At 29.0% G+C, this 21,732-nt stretch overlaps 1 protein-coding gene across 1 annotated transcript in view; it reads right to left on the bottom strand.

The window, feature by feature from the left end:
* Positions 1 to 19,201, bottom strand: part of LOC123014320 (inhibitory POU protein) — a 48,669-nt gene extending 29,468 nt beyond the window's left edge. The window contains 2 exon segments of the mRNA XM_044413377.1: positions 205 to 258; positions 18,917 to 19,201. Coding sequence (XP_044269312.1) covers positions 205 to 258; positions 18,917 to 19,066 — 204 coding nt within the window. The 5' untranslated portion in view covers positions 19,067 to 19,201.
* Positions 19,202 to 21,732: the final 2,531 nt, after the last annotated feature.

Genomic DNA, 21,732 nt, shown 5'->3' with positions numbered 1-21,732 from the left:
AAGGTATTTGAAAATCTAACAATACTTTAATTCCATAAACAATATTCTTAATTATAAGACAATGTAAGTTTGAAAAAATTTAAAAATATTGGCAAATTGTCAATTTGACAATTTGATTCAAACAAATTCTTTAATTTTTTCATTTACTAACAAACATACAGTTAAAATTATATTAAAAATAGAAACATAAAGAATTTAACTCACTTTAGAATGGAAGTCTGAAGAAAATACCTTCAGGTCTGGCACAAAGTTGTTTTGCTGTAATATGAAAAAAATAAAAATTAAATTTCTAAATAAAAAATGTTGTACATAATATTAAAAGCAGCAACAAGTTTGTCCCAAAAATTAAATTTATACCAATTTGCAAATTTTTTAAAGCGAATAATTTGATCTCAGTTTTTTGCAAATAAGTATAAATATGTCTTAGGAATTACTTATCACAAGTTATTCTTATATAGAGTATAAAATGTGTCTAATGAAATTTTGGATCAAAGTGACCTATGACTTTGAAATAAATATGGCAACATTGTGCAATGTAAAGAAAAAATCTGTAAGACTTTATATCTTTTGTTCTTATTTGAACAATGTTGCCAACCTCATTTCAAGTTACAGATGATTTTGATCAGAAATTTATGTATTCAAATATAAAAATCGTTTCAAATTGATGTGGACAAAATAAAGGTTGGCTATCATAACATTACAAATTTTCTACTAATTTGTGACACATGTTAATATTTTGAAAAATGTTTAATTTATTGTAATATTGTAATAGTTGTGGAAAAAACATCAAAACAAACATAAAATCGTAAGAACTTAAAATTAAAACGTATATATACAGGGTGTGTTAGAACTCGCAATCCAGAGAGAAAATTCAAGTATAAGATGAGATACCATGAACATGGAAAAAATGTTTAAAACTGTTATCTGTCAAAAAAATTTCACATTTATTTTTTGACATTTAACATTTTTTTATCTCTATTTAATGATACTGATGATCTTGTATATGTTTTTGTCCTTGTTTCCTCTTCTAATAGCCTGTAGCAAAAAAACTTGAGAAATTATTTTTCCAACAGAAATAAATAAAGTTAAAGTTCAAAATTTAAACTCTCATAACTTCGATATTTTAATAGATATTTTTTTTTTAATTTTTTCCATGTTTCCGGTATCTTATTTTAGATGGCATTTTTCTTTGGGGCGCAAGTGCTGGCGCACCCTGTGTACTAAATGTTTACAAAATTTGCATTCATCTTGTAAACCTGAACTATCCGTAAATTATTTTTTTTTGGACTCACTCCGTATATGACTTCAAAAATAATTCATGCAAAAATGACATTTACTTAACGTGAACAAAACAGTTTTCTACGCAATGTCAACAAGTCGATATCTTGCTGTTTCAACAAAGCTCGTTTAATGTTATTTATTCCAAGTACCCTAAGAAATTATTTTCAATTTTTTGACTGAATTGATACATTACTAACCTGGCATTTCCCCTTAATTATTTTTTAATCAATATGTTTTTACAAGGGGGAACTACCTGCTAACACTATAACAGTATACAGGTGGCTCTATAAACATATGGGGTGAATATGGGGATGATATAAATCTGGATAGTGGTGATGCAGCCATATGTCAGGTTATGTTATGCTTGAACGATCTCATTATTCACCCTCTTGTTTTCATTCATTAGCGTTCTTTGTATACTTTAAACGAATTTCCGGATACACTCATGTAATAAAAGATTCATTAATTCCGGACCACCTGTATATATTTTTCTGCTTGAATAAACCAAAAGTTTTAATTTTATTGCTGTTTAATAGACAAATTACTTTAAATTTTCTAATAAAATGCACTCAAAAAAAATAAAAATTTGTGAAAATTCTAATTAATGTTGTATAAAAATCTCTGGTGTGTACATAAAAGATTCATAAAAAGGTCGTTCCGTCGAATAAAAAGTGTATCGTGTCATCGGCGTGGCGGTACACCACCGGATTATTAACATATGGCCATTATTGTATTAGAGCTAATTACCTGATATTTCATTAGTGTGCGTGTCGCCATCTACGGAACGTTACATCACGCGAATTATTACGTAACCTTATTTTTATTGAGCGGATACGCGGGTATAAATAGTGGAATTACAGTGATTCCACGTTGACACGACGTTTTGTAAGCGTCCATTATTAATGACAAGTAATGTGAATACAGACGAGTACGAATTTTAAACCATCATCGAAAACTAGGCGTTTAACATCCGACATGCATTATTCAAAAGGAAGCTCATCTTTAACGTAGTGATTTTTTAAATCATTATTTTATTTAAAATTTAATTTTGTAAATTTCAATTAAGTATTAATACATTTGGTGTGTACATACTTCTGACTTCTTTGCTTTGACAATTTAGTTAACATTATAATCAAGATCGTCATTGCTATTTATGGTAATAACATGTAATATAATCAAATTTTTAGTGATGGTAACCATACTTGAAATCACGTCGATAATAATTGATTAATTTACACTTTTAACATTTTCTGTTTTCGGTATTTTGAAACAGATAATGTTATTTCACTATTTTTAATTCATATCTGTCTTTAGTGTAATATTGCAATATTTTTAACAAAATGAGTTTTTAACATTCTGCCTAAATATGTGTATGTATACCTACAGGATGTTCCGTTTTTATTGTTACAAATTTAAACAGATGATATTCAATTTTAAGACAAAAGTTTCCTATGAACATGCATCGAAAAATGCTACGCAATGGAGTTACATCTCCTCAAAGGGCTCCGTTTTTTAATGGGTTTTTTCCAATATTTCAGAAACCATAGTAGATAAAATTACAAAATTGGGTACATACAATTGATTACTTTTATACATCCAAACGAATTTAAAGATAAAATGTTAAAATTTTACTGAGAGGATAAACTGGGGGGATTTAGGGTAAAAAGTACCCTAACTATTTTGGCTGTTGGTTCTTGCTACTTTCAGCCACAAAATTCTAAATTCCATATTTTTTTACAAAAAAAAAAGGTTTCTTGTGTTTTTTTGATACAACTTACAGTTTTTGAGTAAAATTAGTTTATAATTTGTTTTACAGACAGACAGACAGACTAATTTGTTTTAAAGCGGATAAAAATTAAATTACAAATCTTTTTCAGGGTGTGTAGTTCACTTACAAAACATTTTTTGATATATGTACATAAGAAACTTTTGTCTTAAAATTGAATATTCTATCACCTGTTTAAATTTGTAAAAATAAAAACGGAACACTCTGTATTTTAACTAAGAAATAAGGTTTTGAATTAATTTAAAAAAAGGAAAGAAACAAGATAAATATTTTAAGGTAAAAGTTAGCGATATAGTTTTTAGTTTTCAAGCTTTGCTCTCCACTTCCATAATTTTTCTGCATAATGATGGTGTAAAAATTTTGTAAAAGTGCAAACAAAGGACAAAAATTTTATAAGTACCTATAGCTTTTAGCTGCAAAATAGAACGAATTCCGCCTTATTGACGTATTGAAAGTGAAATGACTGTACTTTTATTAAGTTATTATTTTGACATATTTTTATAAGGATAAATTTACATTCAACTGATAACGCAAAAACTTAACTCAAGTTTACATTACTGCAAATTTAAATTCGAAATTTTTAAAAATCAAACTTAACAGAAAATTTGTTGTACATATTTAGCAAACCTTACAAAATATTTTTTTTTACTTTTAATTGTAAATAACAAGATAAAAAAAATAAATTTATTTATTTGTTTCTCATTGTAAACGTCAATTTATAAGTAATTGTATTCATATCGAAAATTTGCCATAACTAAAGCTTATACAATTATTTCAAATGTCAGAATTTTTAGTAATTTTAATGTTTATAATAATTATTTACAATACCTAATTGCAAGGTATTTTTTATAAAAGATTTTACTGGCTTAAGGTGACGGGCTCGCTTGACGACTCGCCAGTCATTATCCTCCATAAATACTATAAAAATGCTAAATATTGATTTTGTGGAAATTATAATACTATGGTTTTTGACTTTGAAATTACACTAAATATAGAGATATTTTTCTGCCGTGTTATTTTTTAGTGCTGTCAACAATTTTGAAATCACAGGATACTCTGCAGCAAACATCAAGCAAAAAAAATTACGTAAATTTACTTTTTTATCTTAAAGCGTGTAAATCACTTAAAAATTTAAAAAAATATGAAATTTGTTAAAAGTATAGTATTTATTTGAATTAACGGCAATAGCTATTTGTTTACAAGTATGTACCTAAAATATGTACAGTTTTTACTGTTAGGTACAGATGATATGTGTTACAAACAACATTTTTTTGTTAAAGCTTCCAAAAACACATTTAAATCAAACAAATGTGATGACAGCAAATCTTTCTCAAAAATTATGAGCTTCCTATTTTAATTACCATGCCACCATAGTATAACCACATTGTTTTTTCCGTTCGCATTTTAGGTACAAGTACTTAAAATAACTATTTTAGGTTTTTTATTACTGAGTCCAAAAAAGACTCATTTTAAAACTTAAAAATAGAAAATTTTGGAAACGCACACAAAAAAGAAAAATTTTGTACCTAACAACCTTATATTTTTAACTCATTTTTTTATATGAGCTGTCACTAGATAATGCACAAAAGTTGATGAAACGTGGTTTAGTACATGAAAAGTTTCTTAAGTCATTAAATGATGATAAGATAATTTTATAGGATTTTAGCAATTTTACACTAGAGGAGAAAATCACTATCGATGGCATTCATGTTGTTAACAAAGTAAGAACACATAACAAAATTTAAAAATTATTATTTTGTTTTGTTAACAAATATTACCTCAAATAAGACAATTTTTTATTAAAATAACCCGCTGTATCCACCACATTTGATACAATTTTTCTTGCATTAATCTCAAATAATAATAAACCAAAATGTACTCGTAATGGTATTACTTTATTTTTTACAATTCTTAATTCTTAAAAAGTCAGCTAATAGTCAAAATCGTTGAGGACGACCGTACGTTGCTCGATATTTAGTTTAATTTACTTGCAAATTGTAGATTTACCCAAGAATTGCACAGGTCGGAAACGTCGTAAATCTCAATTCATAGGTGACAGATGGTTTACACTTCCGCTCTATTTAGTTAGCATCAAATAAAAATGCATTTTACAATATCACATTTAGCTGTTTCTACTAACCATCTTTTATATTAATTAAATTATCTTCTAAACTAAAATTTTTGTGGTAATTTGAATGCATTGGGGTAAGTAAAGCTCAAAAATAAGAAAAGTTTTATTTACATATTTGTGTCATCGTATTAGGTGCAATGTTTGTTTTACTTCTGGTATCGACTCAATCGAATACGTGATACAAATTTGGAGTGTAACTAGACAAAAAACTACAAATTCACAAATAAAATATTGCATCAAAATTAAATTACAATTTTGTTTGCGGTTGGTGATTTTAAAATAAATTTCATACTGTAAAAAGTAATCAAACAAAATTTGAAACAAATTTAAAACCTACAAACCATGAATACATTTCAATAATAATAAAACTTAAATTTGTGCAAAATCATTGCAATAATCGGATTATTTTAGTTTGTGGCAAACCCAAATGTTTGCAAGCATGCAAACGTCACATAACCCATGAATTTTTAAACCATCGCAAAACTTACATGTTTAAGTTTAAAACATGTGCATAAACGTCACCTTAACAGTAAAAACACCATTTTATCGACATGTCCAACTTTCCGAAATTTTATTACAAGTGTGGATAAAATAACAACAGGGGGACAAAACTGAAAACTCCAGGACCGAAGAACTGTTATTAGAGGTCTTGTACAGGAGGGTAATAATGTTTGAACGGTTGGTATAATGACACCTCTTCGAACAACTCGTCCTATATCGATTATCAATTACTCATATTTCAGTCGTGGTCTTCACTTCACCCTATCGTTTCTCTCTCTTTCCCACGAATTTACTTGATTGATATTTGCGTTATTTGTCATCAGAAAAATAGTAGCGGAAAGGTTCGGCTGCAACGCGACGTCATTTATTTTAATTAATCGCTGCAAACGCACCCACGTGGATGGAACCACAAAGGCATTCAAGCAGAACCATTCGAAATAACAGAAAAGTGAAATATAACAGGGTGATTTGCGCTCAAAGTGAGGCAAAATTTTAATAAATGTAGACTTTTAGATATATTCATCATAAATGTTAACACAATTTATTTGCATTTGCTAATAAAACAAAACAAAAATAATTAATTTTATCGCAAACACTGTTTGCGCTTAAGCGTTTTTACTTTCACCATAACATTTACCAATGTTGTCTCTTTCAGCAATTTTTAGAGAGGTACACTGTACATCATCAGCATTCGAGATTTTGCACTACTGACTACACTAGATAAATTAATAAACACTTTCGAAAATCTCAACACGATTTCATTAGTTGCAAAGCGTTCTGATTATTTTGTTCATTTACATGCTAATTACATATTACTCTTTACTTTCGATCTAAATACGTTTGCGGATATAATAGTATTATAATTTAGAGTTAAAGTGAGTTTATGTGACTCAGCTGAATTCTTATTAAACTTACGTAAATTGTTTTGCAGTCACATTTTAATTAAATAGTATATTCATTGTAAACAAACGCAATTCTCAATACAAACTAAAGATATGCAGAAAAAGATTAGTCAAAGAATTAGTTTTATTTTTCTAATTAAACAGGGTGCGCCAGAACTCGCGCCCCAGAGAAAAATGTCAAATGTCGGATAATTCTAATTTTGACATTTATTAATTTTCTGTCATGTTGTTAACATAACACGCTATTTTCGAATATTTTTTTCGCTTATCTCAGAAAATGCACTAAAGCTTAAGGAATCGACTGGAAAAAATTTGGTTAAGTTATCTTGAATAGTTTTGAAGTTATGAATTTTTTATGGGTCTACGCACGATGCAATTTTGACACATAAATTGGCATAAGTCAAAAACTATTGCAGATAATTCTAAGAAACCTAAGTGCGTTATACTGACAATTTAATGGCAAATCCAAAAATGTAACAAAAATTTGGGGTTTTTATTTAAATAAACAGAACTTAGTTGTGTATCTTATTTTGGGACACCTGTATATGAATAAAAATATTTTTATAATATGCCTCATTGTTGGACCTATTAAAAGTTATGGAGCTTGCACACACTTCTTGGTCACGCTGTATGTATTATTTATAAATACTGATTTTTCATTTAACTTAGTAATTAAAATGACCTGTGATTTTGAGTTAAGTAGGTAGTACTGAATATTGTAGAAACAAAAGATATAAAATTTGACTGTTTTGTATTTTGTGTCTACATTTTTCAATCTTGCTAATTCAATTTTAAAATCTCAAGTAACTTTGCTCTGAAATTTAATTTAAACAATGATATTTATGTTTAATATTATTTATAAACTTTAGCAAATATAGGTCAACAGTAAATACAGGTCAACATTAAAACGTCCTCCAGAAAAACGGCTTATAAAAACATTTTCTACAAAACAATTAGCTAATCTATTTTTTTGGCTTTTCTAAATTCTCCAACTTTAAAAATAAAAATTTTCATTCTGTATTGTATGTTAATAGTATTACAGATCGGTAGCTAACAACCGCGAGGATAAAAAACGAGTATAAGTTTTATAGCCGAGGCGATAGCCGAGTTATCCAAATTTGTTATATTCATATCGGCTGTATATTGTTTTATAGTTTTTGTAATATTAAAAAATGTTGCCAACCTTATTTCAAATCATAATGTCAAACTTGATGTAGAGAGAGTTTTGAGTGTGCATTTTTATACTAACGTGTGTAACAAAGACTGTTAAAAAATAACATCTATGGATGATTAATTTAAACGATCGTGGTTGTTTATTGTTGATGGCATAACAAGCAGGTAGATAGTAGGTATAAATATGACTAAATAACAACCAAATATCACGAAAATTTATTTTTAATATACAAAACAAGATGAAAAACAAAACGCAGATCCGATGAAAACAAAAATCTGAACCCGGTGACAAAAAATTAAATTTGAAAGGCTATGGAATAGCGATTTCTACACAATAAACATTACCAACCCCAAATAGGCAGTCACCAAAATAAAAAATGGGCCATTACAAGATTTTGAAACAGATGCTTTTATTTTATTTAGATTTTTTGTTTAATTGGCTACAAGATATTCCAAAATTAACGAAAATAATCCTAGTTTACCTAGGTCAACATCTAATATATACTTATGTTTAAATACTAGAAAATAGTAAAAACATTTATCAAAAAAAAATTACTCAGATTGCAAATTAGATACTCTTAAAAATTATATTCATATTTTTTGAATTTCCATTAGTAACTCTGAAACTAGATTTTTTTCTTTTGATTACTTCCGGGCCATTCTTTTATATTTTAAATTTGTGTCCACATCGATAAACAACAGAGATTCATGAGGAGAGTCTTATTAGGGGCAACCTGTCGAGAAAATGATTTAAAAATTAGGCAAAATAAACAAATTCTGCAAAAAATCACTAACAAGTTTTGTGCAATTTTAATTGTTTAACTAAAAAACGCGTTTTGAGTGCAGATTAAATTTGACTCACTCTGTATACAATTGCGAAGTGTAAACGTAATTAAAAATGATTTATTTAGTCGTTAAAGATAAAATTAAATAATTAATTAATTACCGTAATTTGTTGAATAATTAAATTGATAATTTTTGATTGAAGCTATAATTCATAATCTTAAGGATTAGATACTAAATAAACACGCTAGTGAATAATTATAAAAGCGTATTTTACTGTTTAAGGAAACTAAAGTAACTGCTAACAGATTTACTCAGATATGGTTTTGCCTGACAGAAAGATTATAGGTTATGTTTTTATTTAAAAATCTAAATATTTAAAGAAATGTCAAATGATGCTGTTTATATCAATGTATCAACAAACGGGCGTTACTACACTTGTATCATTTAAAAGATAATCAGGTGTTGCCAACTCAATCAGTCATTCTTGATTACCCGGTGTTTATTTATTTAAAACTACCAGATAAACTCCAAAATCCTGGAAAATTTAAGAAACTTTAAAACTGTTTTGATGTTGATTTGGTTACAAAATTTTCCATACTAATTCTATTAGATTAGAAGTAAAAAAATTACATAATAGAGTTTTATATTTTATTTTAAACGCGCTCCACCGTAACAACTGTAATTTTCTCTCTCTCATTAGAATTTTTCTCGATCTCACAACAGCAATAACATGTTAGAAGTAAATATGAGCACCACTTATCCCTCTCATAAAATTGCACACATATGCATCGATAAATTGATCACAACACAACTGCCACCCCCAAAAACCACTTTTTATCGCGCATACCATACACTAAAATTAGCCCGCTGAAATAACTACATTGGAGAAAATAATTATCATCCGTTAACAATATATTAATAATAGGTTGGTAATACGGGAGCAGCGTGGGAAAAGCCACAAGTGCTGCCACCTGATTATACGTCACTTAAACCCTCATGGCCTACTGCTATTAGAACTGCTCCATACTCACGCTATTGTTTTATTTTATTATCGGGAGAAACGGGCATGCAATGTGGATATTTTGCACAAACAGGGAGCAAAAATCTTCCTTTACAAAGTTGTCTATAAAATAACATCGATCGAGATGTATTTAATGTCTTAATTTATTAATCGCGTTCTTAAAAATTGATGAGATTATTCTGAAATAATAACAAAAGGAACATTCATTTTGTGTCTTATTTTTTACTAATGAAAAATTATTTTAAATGAGTTGCAATTCGAATTCTTGGTTGTGAATAGTTAATTAGCTAATTGTCGTATAGCTATCAGCAAGTATGTAACTTTGTACACTGGAATTATTTTAAAAAAGATGTTATGAAATGCAAATGGAGGACTGGATTCAATTGCAATTTGTAATTATAGCACTAACCGTTCATTATTCCGTTCGTTGAATGTATCTTTAATTTCATAATTTCAACTTAAAAAACCGTTTATTAGTAAAGTTCCTGCAGTAATTAATAAATCGATGGCGAGTTTCTCCGTTCGTAAAATAGGCGTATGTAGTAAATAATTAATTCAATTATGGATAAAAAAATCAACAGTCGTCAAAGACAGTCACTTTATTAACTGGAATTTATCAAAGGAACGGTTTGAATTAATCTATATAAAAATAAATTTCGGTCTATAAATTCAGTAATGACCACTGTCTGACATCGAGTAGCCATAAATTCATTTAACAACTTTAGTGGCCTCTTGCTAGCCACAATTTATTGACCCTCGGGGATTCTCTCGTGAATTTACTAGTCCTGGCGAATTCCACTCGAGTAGTTGCTCCAACTATCGCTCCCCGAACATGACCAATAACTATAAGTTGAAATGTTTCTACAGTAATTTTTACGTCTCTTAGCAAATGTTCGCGTAAATTTCTGCAAGTCGAGACGTTTTGTTATTGAAACACAATATACATGTTGAGCTTTTGGCGCGAAAGCTCTGCCGGAAGCTCAGCTAACTAGATCTGGTAAGTAATGCATGAGTGTACGATCGCGGCGCTCAGATGGGCCATCAATGATGCATCGTCTGCCGCGATGTTGACAAACATGTTTTACTTGGCATTGTCACAAAAGTTCCTATGAGGGCCTTAATGCATAAACGGATTAGGTAGGTAAATGGTTTATCAGACGATCATTGCGACAATTTTTAACTTTAAAATCGCATAAAGTTTGCTCCAGATTGCATTGCTGGACAATAGCAACACAACAATTACAACTTCGATTCTTGCTTTGTTAGCTACCTAGAACACGCAACTTTCTTTTATTTAGCTTGTTCTGTTTTTATTGTTACAAATTTGAACAGGTGAGAGAATATTTAATTTTAAGACTAAAGTTTCCTATAAACATGTATCACAAAATACCATACAGGATGTGTCAGAACTCGCACCCAGAGAGGAAAATTTTAAGTAAGATAAGATACCAAAAACATGGAAAAAATGTTTAAAAATTCTGTCAAATTTTTTTGACATTTGACATTTTTTTATGCTTATTCAATGATACTGATAATCTTGTAGGTACATGTTTTGTAATAATTATTTAGTAAAGATACAAAAATTGTGCCAATAAAAACCATAAATAACATTAACATTAAACAGAGTTACAATTAGTTATGATACAGCTTCCTTGTTTCCTCTTCTAATAGTCTGTAGCAAAAAAACTTGGAAAATTATTTTTCTAACAGAAATAAATAGAGTCAAAGTGCAAAAAGTCAGGGGTGTTTTAAACTTGGGGGTTCATAAGATAAAAAGTACCTTTTTTGGCCTTTTCGATACATGTTTTAGAAACTGTCTTAAAATAAAACATTCTTTCACCTGTTTAGATTTATAACAATAAAAACGGAACGGTTTATATATTTGATACTGATTGTCCGTAACAATTTGAATTGCGTCAAAAATAGAAACAAGCGAATAACCTTTTCAGTTTTTCTTTTATTAATTTATTTTAATTATTTATGTTACTGTCGAGCAGTGCCCAAACTAGGTATAGGCCCCTGTCAAGGGGCGCCGACCCAAGGGGAAGGTCTACAATATTAAAATAACAAAATACGCGGGCGCAAAAAATACTTTGCGTAGAAAATGTCTACAAAACTACCCATAGTTTTGTTTTCTAATTAAACAATATTTTATGCAGCCTTATAAGTATTGTTTTAGAAAACGGCGCGATGCACCTCTTGTGCTTAAATTTAATGTACGTGACGTTCTTGGTATATTTGATCAATTCCACTTCCCATTATTCTTTAATTAAAGATTTTTTTTGCTGGTTAAGTTATACAACCATATTTTGCATTTTATTGATACGAGGTACGATCGTTCTCGGTCTTTTGAGTTGTATTGAGTTTGAGTTTCAAGTGATCAAGAAAAAATTATTAAAAATGCCATAAAGACTAAATAAAAAATCATCAGAAGCTTATTACAAAAAATTAGAAAAACAGACAATTAGACCAAGCTAGCAGTGCCAAGTTTTAAGAACTGATGATGATCATGAGGAAGTATTGCTCACTTCTACGAAGAGTACATCCGCCTCTTTAAAGGAATCGATGATCAATCGTCACATGATTCAACAGATTCTGAAAAAGCTGATACTACAACAAAAATTGAAAATTTGTTTAAAAAATCTCTGAAGGAGACAGTGGAGAATTCAGATATTAGTAACAGTACATGGCAGTTTTAGAAAACATTTATAAATATTTATAATATAACAACAGCCTTAAAAAAATGCTTACTTTACCAATAACAAGTGCATCTTGAGAAAGGTCTTTTTCGAAATTAAAACTGATTAAAAACTATCTAAGATCGTCAGTAGCACAAGAAAGTTTATCAGGTTTAAGCATTATAAGTATTTAAATAGATATTGCACAAAATTAAATAATGATGAAATAATAAATTAATTTGCTAGTGTGGAAGCAAGAAAGATTTTCTTATAATTTCAAAATTTGGTTTGATTTTAACAAATTCGTACATTTTTATTTTTGGACTGTTTGTACAAGTTTCCATAGTCCATAATTTTTTGATTTTAATATCTCCAACAGAAATCATAATATAACATTAAAAAAAAAATACTTACTACATACACTCTGGTCAATTAGAAACTCGTTTGTGTTTTCAATAAGAGCTGCACCATAGAAACAGTATATTAGTGTTGCAAAAAGTTAGTTAGATAAAAATATTACAAATATCTAAATCTTAACGTTTTTAATTAAAAAATGTGGTTTATAAGAAGATTGTTGGAAAATCCTTGTAGTGTGATTATTATCGTTTCAAGAATCGGATTTTCTTACTAAAGTTTTCTTAAAAAATGTTTTTTCTTGAATTTCTAAATATTTTTTTAGATTTTTTGTTAAATTTTGGTTATCTGTTTAATATTAAATAGAGAATTGTATACAGGGTGTGTCAAAATTAGAAATAAAGTTTAAAGTTTACCCAGAGTTTTATTAAGCACAACACTTAACTCTAATAATAATTAACCCTTAGTGACACAATGCTTTTCTTTAAAGATAGAGGTTGATTCATGTGTGGTGGCGAACTAACAGTGACAGAGAAGACACTTGAAGTGCGCCCACATAGGCGAGTCTTTTTTTTCTCTATTTGCTTAATTTTTATTTTGCAAAAGTTTGCAATCGGATATTCACAAATGAAGACCAATAGTTAGGTAGAAAAAATCATTTAGACATAATAATCGTCATTGAATTTATCATGACCTACCATAGCAGCGATGACAGCGATTTTTGCTTTAGTGATTTTGAGGAAAATATTGTTAGGTCAATAATTTTTGACCGATTTTGTCATTGTGAAGATCAGCTAATTGGTGTTCAAGAAAGTTCCGATAAGCATTCGTAATAATGCCAACAATAATAATAATTAAGTATTACAAATTTTTCTCCATACATTTCAACAATCGTTAAAATAAAACAAATGAAATAATGGTATATTATATTACTAGGAGTAGAAAGCATTCATTTTCGATTGAGCTCAGATATTTGCAACCGAGGCAAGCAAACTGAACGAAACACGAAAAAAGATTTTTGCTCCAAGTAATATATATATAGTATGTTTTCTTCAAACGCACAAAATGTATTTGATCTTTTTATTAGTGGCAACCTTAACCTCACATTTTAGAAACACAATATTGAAATAAGGAATGTAAAGTTAATAACTATTTACTGACAACTGTAATATTGAATGAATGAACATTTGTAGAGTAACTGTAAACATTTTGTTCCACACTTCATTTCAAAAACCTTTCGTGAGCAAATTTATAGGTTTTCCGAAACTTGTTTTTTGTTAATTTAGGAGGTGTACACTGCATTTTCTTGAGACACTTTTCCCTTCGCTTTGTTTTTTGCACAATTTCGAATTTTCAGTGTTTGCACACAAACTCACAAATAATATCATAATTGTCAAGCAATATTTAGTAAATTTCATTGTTGCCAAAGGCACCACACTAAAAGGCGCTGTCATTTTTGTACTAGTACAATATGAATTTGCATTATTAAACCTAATTTAACACCTTCGTTCTACGCCGTCAGTGCCGAACAATAATAACTATATTATTATACGCATTTTATTTATAGAGCATTTTATTACAAAGTTATATGTGGGCCAATTACTCCGTTTTGGACAAAAAAATTCTGCGAAAAAAATATATTTCATTGTGACCCACTCAGTACACACGATGATTCAAAAAAGTCAAACCACCGCTCAACAAATTTTGATGTGTAGTTACCGATTTCTTCAGGAAATCCTAACATTTGGCTAATGTTTTTTTTATGTTTTACTACTATATTAATAAAAATTAATAAAAATTTTCTGCTCTAAAGTGCACATTATTTCACTCTAAATAAATAAAACGCAAATTTTTCAAAGTTTCCGCTGACATTTGATGTCAAAAATCAGGATTGCCATCTGAAGGAGTTTAATTTATTTTAATTTATTTTTTTTTGATCGCACGGTATTTTTCAATATTATTATTAGTCTAAGCTGCGACAGCCTGTGTATAGGTTGTCGTCTTACGTGAATCACTCTGTATTGTGCAAACAAAAAAATATTAAACCTCGAAATCCAAATAATTAAAAATTAAACTACTGGTTTATTTCAGGTTAAACACAAGGTTGTAGTTTTGTGTGCTAGAAGTATTCTCCGGTTTACAACTGTAATATTAGCTTTCAATATGTTTTGCGTGCGTTGTATTGACAATTTTATCATTGTTGTTATCTCAGATAACAAGTAGCGGAGAACGTTAGTAGTAATAACGTAAAAATAAAAGTCTTTTTATAAGAAATAGTAAAATCAATATTGACAAAGATAGTTCCGGATTCAGCCCAAGGTTCAAAAAACTTTACCTCTTTACGAAATGTTACAAATTAAAAAACTTGTGTTTGTATTGCATTAAAGTAAAATAAAGTCGATGTAATATCAACAAATCTATTGAAAGATTTTGTTGGAAATAACGACTAAAATTTATGACACTTTTTGATCAATGAATTAGCTTATTTTAGAAGATTTTTTAGATAAATTAGTATAAAGTAATAAATCGCTTTTTCGACTATAATAATTGCATTTTCTACGTTGTTTTGTTTTTTATTGGAAATATTCTTAACGAAAATTAGTCTCAGTTTAGGAAATTTCGGTGAATCAAATAAGATATTGCAAAAAAATAATGCTCTAAGTAAGCTACGAGTATTTCAGATTGTTTGTCAATTTGGCTTATTGCAAAATCAGACTCTAAATTTAGGCTTGTTTTGTTCGATTTGGCTTTATTTTAATTTTTAATAACACTTTTTTGTGATTTTTGTAGAATTAAATTGAGGAAAGTTTCAACGTTCTTTAGTTCCAAATTTGGTTTACTCAATCTACGAGTAACCAAATGCTTATATTTATTCACCGTTATATATTGTCGTTGAATTTTGAAGCATTTTTATTAAAATTAGAAACGGATTCACTAGTAGTGGGCGATTCAAAAATACTGTACCAACATTCGGGTGGTTTTTAAGACCAATTTGTTACTCTCAAAATTGTAAACAAAAATTTTACTAACTTACTTTTAGGTATAAAGCAAATTTGATATCATTTTTATTACCTAATTAAGAAATAATAATAAGAGACGTTAAAAAAATTTAAGGTATAAAAAAATAAATCTTAAAATAAATAAGTAAAATCAATTTTTTTTTATGAAAATTCGACAATTTACTAAACAAACCGTGCTCTGTGTAATTCAAGCCAATTTAGTATCGGGCCGATGATGCAAAAACTTGTTAATTTATCGTCGTCTGAAGAACAATAAAATACTCCCAAGCACTTAAAAACTTGAAATTTACAATTTAATTCCATTTGAAATAATGCCCCTCTATCCGAGAGCGTGGGGTGAGCACGCACTTAGTGGGGCATAATAAGTTAAAGAAGAAGAGATCGTAAACATGGGGAATTATTCCGATGAGCCTGTTATCTTCACTGTTTATTGGGATTAGGGCGTTAATTTATTACGGCGAATTACCCGCTGTAAAAAAGCTCCTCGTATTCAACTATTAGCGAGCTTTCGAATTGATTATTCAGCTAGAATTTTAACGGTATTGTGTGTCGTTAACGTGTCCTTTTTGCTGCCGCTTGTGCTACGAGCCAATAACGTCTGACGGCTGAAATGGAGCTTTTGCAGCACAAGTGGCGAGCTTTCAAACCGCAGATCGACTCAATAAAACTGGGAATCGGGGATCGAACGCACTTCACTTTAGTTTTATTATTGAACTCTACGGCTTCTTGAAAGAAACAACTAACGTGCTGCCGCAACGCGACGGGTATGAGATTTAACCGGAATTTCTTCACACAAATCAGAAAAAACCAAATGTTTTTTCAACAATATTTTTAGTTAATGTTCCTCAGTTGGCAATAAATTACATTTCCTACAGTGATTATGAAATTTTGTTATCTCTTACTTATCACATATAATTTAATTCCTTTTATTAGCATAATTCTTGCATGATTGTTCCATATCTGTTATAACTTTAGTCACATTAATAATCTGCTTTGTAAACATTGCATGTTTTTTCTTTGCAAGTTAGGCTAAGCATTTTTCAACTCTCAAGTTTTACGTTGTCAAAAAAGGTTTGACTTCATAAGCTATAGAATTTTTTATTAGATAAGATACTCTCGCGCTTTTATATTCACTTACGAAAACAATATTAAATATTTATGACAATAACATGTAACATTTTATTTACATCAGTGTTCTTAATTAGTATATGAAATAAATTTTTAAATGAAATTATAGATAACTCAACTATTCTCGACAAATGTAAAGTTATTTTACGGTCGTGAATAATTGAAACGAATTGTTTCATGAAAACTACTGCTTGAAATACATTTAGAAAAAATGGATTGTGTTACACTGTATTTTGAATAAATTATTTAATGTCAACAACTTAATAGTTAAAAAATGGACGCCCTATAATTATTTATGAAGGATATCTAACCTGAAACATCTGTTTCGTGTAGGCGTGGGATGGTCAATCCTTTAATCAAGTTTACAGAAAATAATTTCCAAGTTGGAAGAGATAAAATTAAACGCTACCAAAAAATATTTAGGGCATTTTTTGCAACCAACACTGTTCTCTGCCATGTTGGTTTTTAGCAAATTCTGAAGATACCAACCGTAAAACAAACACTTCTACTAATTATTGAGCTTTCTAGATGCTAGAGCATGTTTTTCATCAATGTTATTTTTTATAGAAATTTTTGTAATTATTATGAACTAGTTTTCTTTTTTATGTAGGAATTTTTTTCTATAGCAGATGTTAAACTATTTCTTTATCAACTCTTTTGAGTAGATAAAGTAGCACTTTAAACGCAAGGGTAGATAAAGTAACACTTTAACAACAAGGACAAATAAAGTGTTTTAGTAATTTAGTAGTAATTTCTTTGAAATTTATTTTTTTTTGTCCTGCTATAGAAACAAATGTTGTATTATACACGACGATAAAGATTGTTTATCGTCTTATATAATAAATAACTATTATTTAATTTAGTTTTAAAGTTTAGATGTATTTTCAAGCTTCTGTGTAAATTGATTTATTTACAATGCAAAAAAATAAGTTACTACAAAGCGAAAAGCTAAGTTGAAGTCTTAAAAATAAAATTTTTAATTAAGGGTATAAGGTACAAAATTTATACTCCTATTTTTATTATAAATGTTTAGGAGCTATTTTTTTAGAGCTTCAAAGTTTTAAAAAAATTTTCATTAGCTAAATAACTTTTGTAATTTATTTAGCATGTTTAAAAATAAAATAAAATGTAGTTATTAATCGTTGGCTTTAAAACGTAAACGTAAACAAAATAAAAAAATTATTAATTTTTTATCTAAATATTTCAAATATATTTTTTTCAATATTTCAATATATTTTACATTTGAAAGTTGTTAAATACTTTCATGAAACACATTTTTATCTTAATGTAATTTTCTTAACTATTAGTTAATTTTTGATTAAATTGTTAATTGACTAAGCTTAATTGAAACTTTAAAAAAAACAGTCGTGTATGAAAAAATTGATTTGAAAAAGGTGTTTCGTAAAACATTAGAAAAACTTAAAAACTTAATATCAATTAAATCATGTTTTAAATCTAAAATGAAAGCACTTATGTGTTGTTTTAAGAAAGAATTTACTTTTTAACTATTTGAATGTGCATAAAGTGTGTTTATTTTTTAATTTAATAACTCAAAGAAATTATGAATTTTTGAATTGTCAGTTTAGAGAATCAGAAATATTTGTTCCCAATTTACAAAATTTTTGATATTATTTTATAAAAATAGGTATATTTATGGCAATTCACTAAAAATTGCTATACCTATGGAAATGTTTTAAATATTATTTTAGTTTTTGTCATTGGTTAAATTTTGTTGTTAGTTAAAGTCAATTAGAGGTGCTGTGGAATAAAATTTTGAAAAAATAATTTTGTAATTTTGTTATTTCAGAACATTAAATTTATATAAGATTACTTTACTTTTCTATTGGTATAATAATTCAATAAAACAAGGTTACCGATTTTCTAATACTGAGTAACTTTTTTTCTCTTTAAACAGAAAAATGGATGTTAAAAGTTTTACTTTTCCATTGAAAAATTGTTCCAAATCCTACAATTTCGATTTTTTCTTGTTTGACGTTCTTTGGTTTTTGAAAGAGTTGTTTTTGAAAGATTTTGAGTGATTTCTCGATGTGCAGGTGTGTTTACTCGATTTCTATGCTACTTAACACACACTTTGCTTCAATATTCATATAAACAGTCGTGTCAATAAAGTTAATAATAAATGATGTAAACTTACCGACGGATTGGGCATACACCTCCTTGCCATGGGCTCCGGACTCCGGTACGTCGGCGAGTATCTTCCCGCGAAACAGGCTCCGGTGGAGGTGATGGGCCCATGCAGTCCCGTGGGTCCTTTGGACCCCATCATTTTATCAGGCGAATACATCACAGTCAAATAAAACCGATCATAGAAACCGGAAACAAACTACCAGTCCTTGAGCATGATATCGCGCCCGGAATCGTCCATCACCCGGATTATCGTTTGGCGGCTCCGGGCGAGTGCGCCATTGTACCAACTTTGCAAAAATTGAGAAACACTTGGAATTTATTCACCCCACATTCAAGGGCTGACTGAAAGCGAACTGCCGTCTGCCATTGGAGTCCTCCGGTGCTTTAGGGGCGCCACATTTGCGCCGACGCGGCGTCCCGACGCCCGCCCCTACTTCTCGATCTGAGGCCGCATTCGCCTCGAACAAATTAGTGGCATTTTGATGGGATATGGATTTTTCGAATTGTAATCAAAAGGGGTCATAAACGCTTTTTGATGAGGAACAGCGGAGCTTCGAATTGCTGCTTAGTCGGGATTTATGGACAATTTTTGTGTTTTTTTTTTTTTGAAAGAGAGTAAAAAAATGCATGTTGCGAAATAAACATTAATCAAAACAAAAACCGACGAGGGTGACAAGTGGATAAAAAGCCGTAAATATTTAACACGCACATTAATAGGACGGAAGGTCACCCCAATCATCGAACGGGCAGAGGATGAAGGGGCCGTCAGGGATTTACTGGAGGTGATTTTAACAGTGAAAATGGAAAAGTTGGCTTTTCAACGAAAATTTAAAAGCAGAGATTTTGCGGTTGAAAATACAAAATATTAAATTATTACTTGGACAAATTTCGAAGAAATGGTTTTGTTTTTCTGTAGGGTTAACTACTCCTACACTTTAGTCGTCGTCACAGTAGGTTACACTACAACCTACAACCATGCCATAACAATTTAGAGAAAAAAAATTCTTTGCATTAAAAATAATCATATGTATTTTAATTGGTACTGTCATATATAGTAGTAGTTTGTTAGGGGTTAATTTTATAGAAATCTATCTTTTATACAAATTTAAATATTTTATCCATAAACGTCATAAAAGTGCCCATTTTGATGACGAAATGTCACAAGTAAAAGTTTTACCTTTCAGCCATGGAGTTAAAATTCTATTTTAATGCGCTTAAGCGTTTTTACTTTTACCATTACATTATTGACATTTTGGATACCAATGTTGTTTGTTTCTTGTTTTTCTTTCGCTGCTTTAGCAATTTCTGAAGAGATACATTGTAGATCATCAGCATTCGACATTTTGCACTACTAACTGCACTAGTTAAATTAATAAACATTTTCGAAAATCTTAACATAAATTACGATACACGCGTGATGTTTGTTTACAAGCGTTGTTATGATTTTGTTAGTTGCATTCTGATTATTTTGTTCATTTACTTGCTAATTGTTATGTTAATCTTTATTCTCGATCTGAAAACGTTTGCGGATAAAATATTAATATTATGTGTGTTAAATAATAGGTATGTTATTTTAAGTAAAAGTGAATTTATGTGACTCAGCTGAATGTTCAACTTTGCCACATAAACTACTGTTTTTACAGGAGTTTATTAGGAAATAACATAACATGCTATTTTTTAATTTGCAGCAATAGTTTTAATTTTAATTTTTTATAGAAACATAAATAAAACCCAATTTTGTCACTTGTTTCACAACATATCAGCTTTAATATAAAAATTTTAATTTTAGGAAACTTTTTTCTAAAGGTTTTAGTTGTAAATTGGTAGAAATTTATTTTAAAATGTTTCAAAAATAGCTTTCCATACTTTTTTTTTAAAGTTAATTTTTCGAAAAAAAAATATTTCACTTATTTTTATGAAAATGATCTCTGAACAACTACCTAGCTTAAATATACCAAGATTCTCATGCTGTAAACACCTATACTTTACGCACTAATTATAAAAACACCTTTATTTTTCATTATGTTCATACAAATTTTGAAACTCTCTGTTCATTGTATCAACGAAAATACAAAAATCGCTTTTTTATAAACTTTTATTATAACCAGTTACAATAGTCTGGTGACAAGATATTTATTAATTAGCATTGGAAAATGCAAAAATATATTTTTTAATATTTGTGAAATAGTAATCGATAATAACAGAAATAAATATTTTTGTTAATGTTTGTGAAAATATTACATTAATATGGTTTAGTGTTTTCGCAAATAAATAAATGGAGCGTGCATATTTACAAAAAAATGAAATAAAAATCACATTAATGTTGGATGGTAGTGAACTTTACTGGTAAGTTTATTCTGAATTAAATACCGTGCGATCAATAAAATCTATTATTAAAATAGTCTGCGGTAACTGCTTGACAGTTGGTAAGACTGAATAACTTTGACATAAATCACAATCATCAAATATCAATCAGAAAAATAGTTCATTTTCAACTTTATTTTATACTTAAACTAAAAATTGTTCTTGATTATTGGTGGATGCGCCGGGTGAAATTATTGTTACATAAACTTTCATTTAATTCTTTTAAGAGACAACCAAACTGTGTTACACATTGTAATATTTTTTAACCCACATCGATGATATGCAGTGGCCGTCTCGTTTAACTTGCAGAAAGTACACTCTCATTAATGAAATTTTGATTGCATTTCCGGTTCGAAAATTATCATTGTGTTATTACAAAATTATGCGTCAATACAGCCCGTTGTACCTAAATCGGTCTAATAATTAGTGCAAAAATTTCTGTTGTTTAGATAATCAATA

Source organism: Tribolium madens, unplaced genomic scaffold (assembly GCF_015345945.1).
Source record: "Tribolium madens isolate multiple individuals breed KSU strain unplaced genomic scaffold, Tmad_KSU_1.1 Scaffold_97;HRSCAF=244;Tcas5.2_LG3a, whole genome shotgun sequence".
Lineage (NCBI taxonomy): Eukaryota > Metazoa > Arthropoda > Insecta > Coleoptera > Tenebrionidae > Tribolium > Tribolium madens.
This window is presented reverse-complemented; position numbering and strand designations above follow the sequence as displayed.